The 12948-nt window shown below is 45.6% G+C and overlaps 1 protein-coding gene across 6 annotated transcripts in view; it reads right to left on the bottom strand.

Annotated features, from left to right (window-relative positions):
- Positions 1 to 12948, bottom strand: part of WDR60 (WD repeat domain 60) — a 61483-nt gene that overhangs the window by 28280 nt on the left and 20255 nt on the right. For 4 of the 6 annotated variants that reach the window (XM_023746909.1, XM_023746911.1, XM_023746913.1 and 1 more), the window contains 3 exons: positions 9802 to 9870; positions 5905 to 6115; positions 3104 to 3206 (listed from right to left, as the gene is read on the bottom strand). In XM_023746909.1, coding sequence (XP_023602677.1) covers positions 3104 to 3206; positions 5905 to 6115; positions 9802 to 9870 — 383 coding nt within the window. Of the gene's footprint in view, positions 1 to 3103; positions 3207 to 5904; positions 6116 to 9801; positions 9871 to 10825; positions 10906 to 12948 lie in introns of those variants that run through there. The other 2 variants (XM_023746914.1, XM_023746910.1) reach the window with 2 other exon arrangements.

Below are 12948 nucleotides of genomic sequence, written 5' to 3'. Positions count from 1 at the left end.
ATGTTGCTAAAGAAAAAGCCGTAGTATACCCTGGAATTGCTGTATTTAAGTTTGGCTGTACTGAAGACTTATGGCAGTGAAAACATCTGATTCATTGCTCCTGTACAACAGCCCTGAGTGGGTTTGTTCTGTTGTGTTTGTTTCTTATTTTTAATAGTCACTCCCAATCTTTTGTAATGACATTTTCTAAACTTATTTCTGAGTGTAGTCTCAGCTTACATTTGTGTGATACTAAAATCATGAGAAATCGCTATTTAAACAATAACAACAAAACTCTATTGTGGTATGCATTTGATTAACTTATCAAACGTTAAGGAAAAGTATTCCACGTGAGTAAGTTTTGTTGTTTTATCATGGTATAATTGTAAAAATAAAAATAAATTAGAAAAGAAAAAAAAAGCATACAGTGGAGTCAAGAAAGTCTCCTCAATAAATGGTGTTGGGAAAATTGGACAGATACAGGAAAAAAATGAAACTAGACACCATCTTACACCATACACAAGAATAAACTCAAAGTGGATAAAAGACTTAAATGTAAGATGGAAAACCATAAAAATCTTAGAAAAATCCATAGGCAGCAAAATATCAGACATATTTCGTGGCAATATATTTACTGACACATCTCCTGACCTAGGACAATGGAAACTAAGGAGAAAATGAACAAATGGGACTACATCAAAATAAAAAGCTTCTGCACCGCAAAAGAAACCATCAACAAAACAAGAAAGCCCACTGCGTGGGAGAACATATTTGCCAATGTTATTACCGATTAGGGTTTAATCTCCTAAATTTATAGGGAACTCATACAACTTAACTAAAGGTAAACAATTCAATCAAAAAAAGGGCAAATGACCTAAATAGATACTTCTTGAAAGCAGACCTACAGAAGGCCAAGAGACATATGAAAAAATGTTCAAAGTCACTAATCATCCGAGAGATGCAAATCAAAACAACAATGAGGTACCATCTCACACCTGTCAGAATGGCTATCATCAACAAATCAACAAATGACAAGTGCTGGAGAGGATGTGGAGAAAAGGGAACCCTCATGCACTGCTGGTGGGAATGCAGACTGGTGCAGCCACTATGGAAGACAGTATGGAGTTTCCTCAAAAAACTAAAAATGGAACTCCCATTTGACCCCGTGATCCCACTTCTAGGAATATATCCCAAGAAATCAGAAACACCAATTAGAAAGAACATATGCATCCCTATGTTCATAGAAGCACAATTCACCATAGCTAAGATTTGGAAACAGCCTAAGTGCCCATCAGCAGAAGAGTGGATTAGAAAACTGTGGTACATCTGCACAATGAAATACTATGCTGCTGTAAAAAAGGAGGAATTCTTACCATTTGCAACAGCATGGATGGAACTGGAGAGCATTATGCTAAGTGAAATAAGCCAGTTGGAGAAAGATAAATACCACATGATCTCATTCATTTGTGGAATTTAATGAACAACATAAACTGATGAACAAAAATAGAGCCAGAGATAGAGAAGCATTGAACAGACTGTCAAACCTCAGAGGGAAGGCAGGGGAGGGTGGGGGTTGGGGAGGGGGGGATTAGAGGGGGTAAGAAATCAACCAAAGAACTTGTGTGCATATGAGCATAACCAATGGACACAGACAATGGGGTGAGGGTGAAGGCTGGGGCTGGGGGGCTGGGGGAGGTTGTGAGAGGACAATGGGGGGAAAGGGGCATATGTAATACTTTTAACAATAAAGAATTAAAAAATATTGAATGAGATAACAAATGCAAGGAATGTAGCACAGAACTTGCCTATAATAAACACTCAATAAATAGAAAAATAAAGAAGATGTAACTTATTTTCATACATTTAATGACAGCCTAGCCTTTTCTACTGTGTCCTCACCATCCTGGGTCCCTCTGGTGGAGGTGGGGAAGCAGGTAAGAGAATGGGCCGCTGTTTCTCTGCCCTCTCTGGCTGGAGGGGCTGCCCAGCCCAGCTCCCTGTCCTGCAAAGGGGCCCACACTCCTGCTTAGAGGCTCAGTCTCCAGCACCTGTGTGGTCACCTGCATCACACCCTCACTTCAATGCTCCGATGGTTCCTGTTTTCCTGCCTGGATCTCCAGTTGAACTGACTTCTAGTGATATTTAGCTTTGTATACTAAATTATTAAAACAGTTTGTGCATTAGGGATAGTAGACCCCTATCATTTTGCAAATATATTTTCCCAATTGGTCAATCACCTTTAAATTTGGTCAAGTTTATGGAGTACTGCACCTTACAGAAATTTAACATTTTATCTGCTTTTTTAAAAATATATATATTTGTATTGATCTCATAGAGGAAGGGAGAGGGAAAAATAGGGAGAAACATCAATGATGAGAGAAAATTATTGATGGGCTGCCTCCTGCACGCTCCACACTGGGGATCGAGCCTAACAACCCTGGCATGTGCCTTGACTGGGAATCAAACCGCGACTTCCTGGTTCATAGGTCGATGCTCAACCACTGAGCCTCACTGGCCAGCTTAATCTTCTTTTATCCTCAGAAACTCCTTTCCTGTCACTATGCTCTTTTATTCATTTTCCTCTTTACCCCATTTGGAACTGGTCTTGGGGATACTGTAGGACAGGCGTCTCTCTGCCCTCGCGTTGCTAGTTAATGCACTAAACTGACATCTAGTGGCATCGGCGCTATGCAGTTTGGATTTTTCTCCTCTGTACCTTATTCCCTTACAGCACAATGACACACATCGATAAAGTGTCCCTACATTTTCCTCAAAAACTCTTAAATTATTATTTATCATTAAGCTATTCATGTTTCAGCCTTTGATTTTTTTGTTTTCTTTTTAAATCTTTAATATGATTTTTGACCCAGAATAATTCATGTGATACGCATGAGTGGGATTCTGCCTCAGCCAAACTAGGTGCCTCCCGGTAAGTGCAAATCCCGCGCGTTAGATGCTGAGCATCGGGACACAGCACACCTGCTCTCACACAACAGAGGCGCCGAGAAACGCAGCGCAGATAAAGAATGTGCAGTCAGCAGTGAAACAAAGCTCCATTTTAAAAGTGTACTGAAGACAAACACTACAGCTCCACAGACTCCCGCCAATTCCCCAGGACACCTACTTTTGCTTCAGAGCCTGAGTCCGACTCTTTTGGCGTTGTGAGGCGGTTGCAAAATCCACAAAAATTCCACACACAGGGGCTCTGGAAGGTGAACTGTTTGCATCTGTACAGAAAAAACAACAACAATTTTTGAAACAAATATTTCAAGCAAAAAATGTCAAGTATAAAATTTTTAGAAGCATATTTGACAATTGTAGCCCATGACTAACATTACTGATAAACATCGTTCACGAGCACTTAAGAGACCGCCTCTGCTACTTTCATGTAAAACTTTCAGGCAACAAAGCAAAACTTAGTGTGTATGTGCCAATCACACCAGGGAGAGTTAGCAATATTTCAGAACCCCTCTACCATGCAGTCTACACTTCTCCCCACTCTGCCCGGCCCCTCCAGAATGTATGCCCTAATCAGGGAGCTGGGACATGAACATACAAGCAGCAAAAACAGAGACGGAGGCAAGTTAATGTTAACCCTCTACAGCAGTGGTTCTCAACCTTCCTAATGCCGCGACCCTTTAATACAGTTCCTCATGTTGTGGTGACCCCCGACCATAAAATTATTTTTGTTGCTACTTCATAACTGTAATTTTGCTACTGTTATGAATCGTAATGTAAATATCTGATATGCAGGATGTATTTTCATTGTTACAAATTGAACATAATTAAAGCATAGTGATTAATCACAAAAACAATATGTGTTTTCGATGTGGTCTTAGGCAACCCCTGTGAAAGGGCTGTTTGACCCCCAAAGGGGTCGCGACCCACAGGTTGAGAACCGCTGCTCTACAGGCTCAAGTCCAGGGCAGGGCCCAGACTGAAGGGCGGTCTTGGTGGGAGCTCCTCCCACTGCCCTCCTCGCACAGGATGTCAACTCCCCTCGGCTCTCCAAGGATTTCTGTGGTTTCCTGTGCAGATTTACTGCCACACTTGTTTGTTCAAATGTTTATTTCAATTGCATCTCATGCCCTCCAGCCGTTTTATCGGATCCCCGGGGCCCATGGGCAGGAATGCGCGGGATCTGGGTTGGGAGTCCTGCCCGTCACCTGCTGTGACCGTGAGCAGGTTGTTCGCGGCCCCTTTCTCCTGTGCTGCGCGACATCCACACAGGACAGCACGGCACGAGGGTGAACGCAGGCGTGTGGACGAGCACCTTCCGCCCGCTGTACGCACACAGATGCCAGGAGCCTCCTGAACAATGAGGAAACTGGACGATGTTTCACGGCACAGGGTTAAGACGGGAATGAAGACACCTTGCCACACGGCTCGCAAATGCCAGGTGTCAGCACCCTCACCAACCAAATACACAGTTCACCTTTCAGAGGTTAGAAACGTTTTCAAATGCCTCGGCATAACCTCGTGCCCTGGAAAAAGGTATTTATCAAATGGTTTCCTATTGCCCTGAAAAGGGAGCAAATAGGACAGTCAGCACAGGTGCAGCAGGCAGTGCACAGCAGTGACACCAACACAGCTGGGGCTGGGCAGCAGGACACAGGGAATGAACCCTCTCTCAGCCCAGGTGGTGGCGGCTGTTAGCACTAACAGTCACTATGCTGAAGACAAGCACCTTACAGGTATTAGCTTATTTAATTAACTCTCACAGCCCTAAAGAAGGCCTTGCCCTTATTTTGCAGGAAGGAAACTGAAGCACAGAGAGGGTAAGTCCCACTCAAGACCACACAGCTCGTGACAGAGCCAGTGCCATTGAGGCCACTCCACGGCCCCTACCACAGGCAGGACGGCGCTCCGCTGGGCCAGGCTGGCTCAGTGTGAAATGGGTCCTGGAGGGCAGCGCCACCTGTCTGGGTAGCAGTGTAATCATAGTGAATAATTCTTTCAAATAAAAAATACAACAAAAATAATGTCTTAATGGGGGTTCTAAATTCTTGTAAATCAAGCTATTAAAGCCCATAGTGCCCGGAACAATAAAGGACATGAATAAAATTTTAAAAAAAGGTAATTCAAAGGTCTGCTAAGAAAACCAGGAACTGCAGAACAAAAGCTTGCAGGCTCTCAGCAACACCACAGCAGGCCCCCAATTCACACCTGCTGCTGCGCGAGTGTCACCACCGCCATCAGGACAGCTGCTCCGGCTTCGGAGACACAGTTTAGCTGTGCATTTGGAGAATAGTCCATAATACTCAGGTTTTCTGCCTCTACAACAGGCACAGATGTGAGGGTAATAACCATTCTGCCTGACCTTCACTGGATTATTGCATCCCATCAACTATTAGTCATAATTAATTGTACCTATTACTTATGACTTATTTTACTAAATAATTTAAAGTAGCATATCATCCAATAATTTTAATATTGTCCTAGTTGACATATTGTGTTAATTGTAGTGTAAATTTATCAAGATGCTATCGTTTTTTCCCTGTAAGTAATTTAGAAATATTTACTCCTGCTCTTACAAGTATCATTATTATAACACAATGCCAAGAATTTCTGAGCAAAACACACTCTAATGTCACAAAGAAACCCCCTGAAACACACTCAACGGGCCCCATTCTGAACCTTTCCTACTGCGCCGGCTCTGCGGGTGCTTCTGAGCCTCCGGTGGACACACGAGGTCGGTGGGCAGACTGACAGGCGGGCAGAATGAGCAGGATGTGACCCACGTGAGCACCTCTGCACTGACCGTGCACAGCCACCCTCCGGGCCACCTGGCCCAGGCCCCGAGCAGAAGGCTGTCGGAGCTCCCGCTGCAGACACCCCGCACACTGGTCTCTGAGTGCCGCCTGACGGGAGTCGCAGGGACGAGGCCCAGCTCCCGGGGGCACAGACAGCAGCCCCACCACGTACCGGCCCCTGGCTCCCTCTCCCGCTCCGATCGACCTTGCTTCTGAAACAGCTTCGACGACAGCTCGCCAATCCTTTCATTTTCTGCATTGATGGCGTTTTGAATTTCTTGTATCTCCTTTTTTCTGGCTGGAGGAAGTTCTTCCATTTTCTCTCTTGGTTCTGGCTCATTTGTGCTATCATCATCACAAACCTCAAAGTCATCTTCATAGTCCTACAAACAATAATCATGTTTTTGAAAACTTTAAGACAAATAGACTTTAAAGAACACAAAGCAAAACGTGCAATTTATCATTTAAAATAGACAGTCGACATCAGCCTCCTGGTGGATAAAGAAGACCCCTTTGTTTGTCTCTCCCCTTACATTTATCAGGCAGACATCTCTAATCCAACCTGGCTCCTCTGCCAGCTCACAAACACGCTGCAAGACTCACGCCTCAGTACATCTGCAGGGGGCGTGTTGGATGCATAGGGCAGCGGGACAGGGAAGGGCAGGGACGGTGTCCGCAGATGCCGTTCAATGGCCACCGTGGCCCCAGCTAACACAACAGTAGGGGAGGGTCGAGGTGCGACCTCCACGCTAGACCCAGCGAAGGGTGAGAGGGCAGAAGCAGCACTGCTGCCCAAGATTCCAGCTCCCTCCCCGGTAACAGCAGCTACAGCCCAGGGTGCCAGCGGCCACAAGGAACAGGGGGCAGGCTGTGGGCTAGCAAACCCAGCTACCCCCACCCACCACATCCCCCACCACAGTGGTGGTGCCCCAAGACCTAGGCAACCCAGACAAAGCGAGAACACCCCCCACCTTGGTGGTACTACATGCACAGGTGAGAGATAACACAGCCTGCACTACAGCACCACCTGCTGGAGAACAGAAGGGCGTCCTCTCAGCACCAGCGTGCTCACTGTTAGGCTCAAACCTACCTGAACAAGAAAAGAACTCAGACTTCAACTGCACCGGCCAAGGAACAACCCATCAAGCACCATGAACACACAAGGTCACATGGTCACCAAAAGATCACGACAATCTCCAGAAACCCAAGTCAAAGCCACGGACTGCTGGATTTAGATGACAGAGAATTCAAGATTGCGGTCATGAGGAAACTCAGTGAGATACAAGAAAACCTCAGAAAGGAAGTTCAAGAAGCTCAGGAATAAAATTAATGAGCAAAAGGAGTACTTTACCAAAAAGACCAAAACTATAAAAAAGAACCAAACCAATTCTAGATCTGAAGAACTCAATAAATGGGATAAAGAATGCATTAGAGAGACTGGAAATAGAGCAGAACATAGGGAAGGGAGAATTTGTGAGCTCGAAGACAGAAACCTAGAAAAGATTCAGGAGGAAGAAGAGAGAACTAAGAGAGAAAAAAATAAAGAAACAATACCAGCACTATCTGACCCCATGAGAAGAGCAGCACAAGGATGATGAGTCCCCAGGAGGACGGGGTGGGGGGGGGCAGTGAGGACTTCTGAAACCCAGGGAAGAAAATGCCGTTCGAGTACAAGACGCTAACAGGACATCCCATTATCTCAATGCAAAAAGACTGCTCCAAAACCCTTTGTATTAAAACTGTCAAAAGTTAATGATAAAGAATTCTCAAGGCAGCCAGGGAACAAAAAGACAGTATCCTACAGAGAAACTCCATTCAATGATCTTCATCTTTCTCAGTAGAAACCCTACAGGCTAGAAGAGAGTGAAATTATAGACTCAAAATATGGACAGAGAGAAACCACCAGCCAAGGAAAATAAATCCATCAAAGCTCTCCTTTCGGCTGATGGAGAAACAAAGGCTTCCCCAGACCTCCGCGCACCAAGGGCGTTCACCCCTCAGACCGCATCACAAGGGACGCGTAGAGGAGCTCCTCCATCTGAAGCAAAAAGACAGCAGCACGCGACCCTGGGAGTGGCCCTACTGGGTGGCTCAGTGGACGGAGTGCTGGCCTGCGGGCTGGGAGGTCACGGTTTGATTCCGGCCGAGGGCGCGTGCTCGGGTTGCGGTCTCGGTCTCCAGTGGAGGGGGTGCAGGAGGCGGCCCATCAGTGATTCTCTCTCATTATTGATGTTTCTATCTCTCTCTCCCCCTCTCCGTTCCTCTCTGAAATCTATAAAACTATTTTTTTAAAAACTATGAGTGGGATGACTGACAGACAGAGGCAGGAAACTGCACCTCTACTTCAGAAGAGGGCACTAAACAATTATAACGAAGGTAAAGACAAGTACCTAGAGCTGCTGCAATTTATTAAAATGCACCATAAAACATCAACATAGAAAGGAAGAGGAAAAGGACTGGATTGTGTAAGGGAATGGAGATGCTAAGCACCAGAAACAGGACTACATCTTCCACTACGAGATATTTTATACAAACCTCATGGTAACCACAAAACAAAACCCAGAGCTGGGGCCAAAACATTAAGAAAGAGGAAATGAAGGAAAACATCACAGAAAACCATCTGACTGAAATAGCAGACAGAAAGGAAAGGGAAAAGAAACGATGGAGACACAGAGCGGCCAGAACACAAAAGGTGAAAGGGCTACAGGGAGTCCTCGTGTATCGGGCCTCACCCCACGCGTGAACGGCTGAACTCGTGGATTGAAAAACAAGAGCCACCAATATGCTGCCTTGCAGAGACCGTCACACCTGCAGCCGCAAACTGGCCTCCAGTGGGGGAGGTGACACTCCCAGCAAACAGTGTCCGGAGAAAAGTGGGCCGAGCCACACTCGTATCAGAAAAAACAGATTTTAAGACAAAAAAGATAACAAGATGAAAAGATGGACATGTATACCGATAAAGGGGACAATTCATCAAGAAAACATAACGTTTACTAATATATACGCACCAAAGATACTTTCAAATGATAATTCCAACAAGGATTACTATCCAAAATATATAAAGAACTCAACAACAACAACAAAAAATCTGCTTAAACAATGGGCAGAGGATCTGAATAGACATTTTTCCAAGAAAAACACACAGATGGCCACAGCCATATGAAAATATGCTCAGTGTCACTAGTCATCAGAGAAATTCAAATCAAAACCATGAGATACCACCGCATACCTGTCAGAATGGTTCTATCAAAAAGACAAAAATAACAGGTGTCGGTGAGGATGTGGAGAAAATGGAACCCTGTGCACTGTTAGGAAGAATGCAAATTGATGCAGCCGCTATGGAAACAGTGTGGAGTTTCCTCAAAAAACTAGGAATAGATAGACCATATGACCCAGAATCCTACTTCTGGTTACTTATTTTAAAATATGAAAACACACTCATATATCTATGCACTCCTATGTTCGTTGCAGCATTATTCACAATAGCCAGGACATGGAAACCACCTGTCCATCGATACATGATTGGGGAAAGAAGACATGGTGCATGTACACAAAAGAATGCGACTCAAACATAGAAAAGATGGAATACTGCCATTTGTGACAACATGGGTGGCTCCTGAATGTACCATGCTAAATGAAATAGGCCAGACAAAAAGCATATGATTTCACTCCTATGTGGAATATAAAACAAAAATGTAACAAATGAACTAACAAAACAAACTCCCAGGCTAAGACTATGAGGACGTGTGCATTATATATGCTCTACATATACACACACATACAAATATGCATACATATGCATACATGTATACACCCCTGTATACATGCATATACATATATATGTTTGGATGCAGTGCACTTAACAATGAATTATAATGTCATTCAATTACATCATATTGGTAAGCATTAGTAGACATATAACAAACTTTTTATAGATAACAAACCTAAATCAAACAGATATGGAATCTTAAGAGTAGTAAAGAGAGAAAAAAAACTATGTTATTATACTTAAGCTGATTTTAAGGACAAATTATTTTAAGCCAAGAAAAACTTTAATGTTTATACATACTTCAAAATCATCTTCAAAATTGGCCATGTAGTCAACATTTTCTAAGTCAATGTCTTCCTTTTCAATTTCCTAGAGGTAAAAATCACACATAACAAAAAAATCAATCATAAATTTGAATCTTGCAAATAGGTTGGGAAACCACATGTTGTCTGAGATTCACTTGAAATCACTAACTTAAAAATGTATTTATAAAACTAACAACCTACCTCCAAATTCTCTAAGAATTTGTGAACTAATTAACTAGTATGACCAGAAAGAGAAAGCAGTTAATAAACATATCCTTTTTGAGAAACTTCTGTAATTCTGATGGCTAAAGAAAAAAAGTTTTATACAAATAAATTCCAAACTTTAGCACTGCCGCTCCCTAGACTATGTCCTACCCATGAACAGATCCCTACGTTTGCAGTCAGGAGCACACTCACACACGCGCACACACATGCACACACACACTCGGCAGCCCGTGTGAACTGCCGCGTGCTCCGGTGACTGAAATACAAGAACGAGGTCTCAGGTGTGGAGCTTACTCGGCACGCCCCCCCCCCTTTCCATCAGGGAAGACAGGCTGCCCTTCAGCACCAACTTCGGCACCTGCAACCTGGGGATAAAGAGAGGGACCCGCCGGTAGGAGGTGTGCTCAGTCGTGTCCTGGAGGCTGCACAGTCACCGGAAGGCCACCTGGTCTGGGTCTTAAGGATGAGCAAGGGCTGCAGGAACACCTCAATACCCGGGGCTGCGGAGAGTTATCTAGAGCAAATAGTTTAGAGGAAACACTGCCCCATGAAAAGGTCCTCCTGGCACATGGTCACGTGCACTCACTGCACTGTAGGGATAGCACACGACATTTACTGCTGACTGGTCAGACACACCAGAGCAAAAACCAGGCCCAGCACTGCCCTGCTGACCCACCCGTGTGCAAGCTGTGTGTGACCCGCGTGACTGCACCACGTCGACAGTCTGCACCCAGCAAACACACAGTGCCCACCACTGCCAGGCCCTCTGCCAGGGAGGACAGGTGACATCTTACTTCTTTGCACAGTAGAACCGGCGGGGGACAGTGACAAGACGGTGCCATCACAGGAGTCTGCCACGTCGGCAGTGTCTCCCCGTCAGTTTTGGAAAGAACTTCTGTGACCGGTCCTCACTGGTAAGAGGGCATGCCACTGCTGTGGTCCCTGGAGCAGCACCATTTCCCAAGTGACCTGTGACCTGGAGTCTCTCTCCCTGACATGGCCTGAATCTCATGTTTTGTGATGTCTCAATTCAGTTGCTTCAATTCTCCACAAACTTAAATGCAGAGCAAGGATGAGAAGACTGGCCACTCACGCATCCTGAACCTGTTCCCGGCAAAGCGCTGTGCAAAGCCTCTCCTGGGCCTGCGGAGGAAGGCACTGCACTCAGCCAGCCTGTCTCCCCCTCGAGCCCCAGACCAAGGCTGCCGGCGACCCGCTGAAGGATTCTCAGACAAGTGTGAACACAAAGGTCATGTTCAGACCTCTTCCCCCTTCATTCTCGTCTTCTGCTATCCAGAGGAACACTAATGCCCCTAATGAAATGATGCCGGGGAGCGAGGGAACACGAGTGAGGTATGTCTGCATCACAAGACGCACCCCTTACCACAGTGCCTTCACCTCCTGGCCGCGGAGCCAGCTTCCACACGGCAGGGCCCTCCCTCATCGTGGCTGTGCTGGGGGACAGAGCACAGCCAGGTCAGCAGCCAAGGGATGGTCTCCCGGGCACCCACAGGCCCACCTGCTCCCCACCTCCCTGGAGGGGCTGCCCTCAGTGGTACTGTGCCTCGGTCTCTTCTCTCGGAAGTGAGGGGATGGTGGTGCCTACTGCCTAGTGCCAGTGTGAGGGGCGGGTACAATGAGACTGCCCAGCATGGGAACAGCTGATGGCCAGCTCTGCTCTGGTCACTGGTACAAGGAAGGCAGGACTCCAAGCACCATTGCCCCAAACTACTCAGTGTATAACACTGGGGCAGCACAGTATCACCAGGAAGGAAATGGAGAGCTTCCATGTGCCCAGGCTGTAGGCTCTCTGCAGACACAGGCATTCCCCAGGAGGCCAGGGCAATGCCACAGACACAAGACCCCCAGCCCAAGGAGCTGCCCAGGTCTCCAATGTCACTCCTGCATGCTTTAGGTCGCTCCTCCGGTAAAAAGAATGTAAATGTCTCTCTGATCATTTCTTATATTGATTACATGTCAAAAGGATAATATTTAAGAAATAGTGGATCGCTCTTATTGGTTCAGCTGTGGCTAGAGTATCGGCCTGGGGACTGAAGGGTCCTGGGTTCGATTCCAGTCAAGGGCACATGCCCAGGTTGCAGCTTGATCCCCAGTAGGGGGCGTGCAGGAGGCAGCCAATCAATGATTCTCTCTCATCATTGATGTTTCTATCTCTCTCTCCTTCTCCCTTCCTCTCTGAAGTCAATAAAAATATATTTTTAAAAAATAAATAGTGGATCATATATTATTAAAATCAATTCTGTTACCTTTTTAGTTTTTTACTGGGACTACTAGAAAATTTTAAATTACAAATGTGGCTCACATTATAATTCCAGTGACCCACACTAATCTAGAGCTTACCAAAAACTTGGGAGACATAAGGAAAATATTAAATCTATATGTTTTCATCCAACAACTCCACTTCAAGAACTTTATCCACAGAGAGTATGGGGGGCTGTGCCATTAGAAATGGAGGTTTTCCACATGACTGGGAGGAACAGCCTGCTACATGGGGGGTAAGAGGGCAGGTGAAACAGAAAAAGGTGCTAAGGTCCCCAAATACACATCAACATGATTGAAAAGGATTTCATGAAAAAAAAGATCCTATGGGAAGAAGTGTGGGTCAGGCTAATTTTTCCTCAGGTGTGGTCATAGCTGGAGAGTGAGTGACCCCCCACCCCCAAAAGTGAACAAATAAAATGGGCCCACACGCCGCACAAACTAGTTCATGTAAATTGTGTGTTTCTGTGTACATGTATGATATAACAGAGGCCAAAATCTGCCATATTATCTATAACTAGAGGCCCAGTGTACAAAATTCATGCATGGGTAGGGTCCCTAGGGCTGGCCGGCGATCAGGGCCAATCAGGGACTTCCGGCTGCCGGCCAGGCCTCTCTTCCAGGTGCTGGCCGGCCT

This window comes from Myotis lucifugus, unplaced genomic scaffold, assembly GCF_000147115.1.
Source record: "Myotis lucifugus unplaced genomic scaffold, Myoluc2.0 scaffold_759, whole genome shotgun sequence".
NCBI classification, from domain to species: Eukaryota; Metazoa; Chordata; class Mammalia; order Chiroptera; family Vespertilionidae; genus Myotis; species Myotis lucifugus.
Note: the sequence above shows the minus strand (reverse complement) of the source record. Positions and strands in the feature narration are given on the sequence as shown.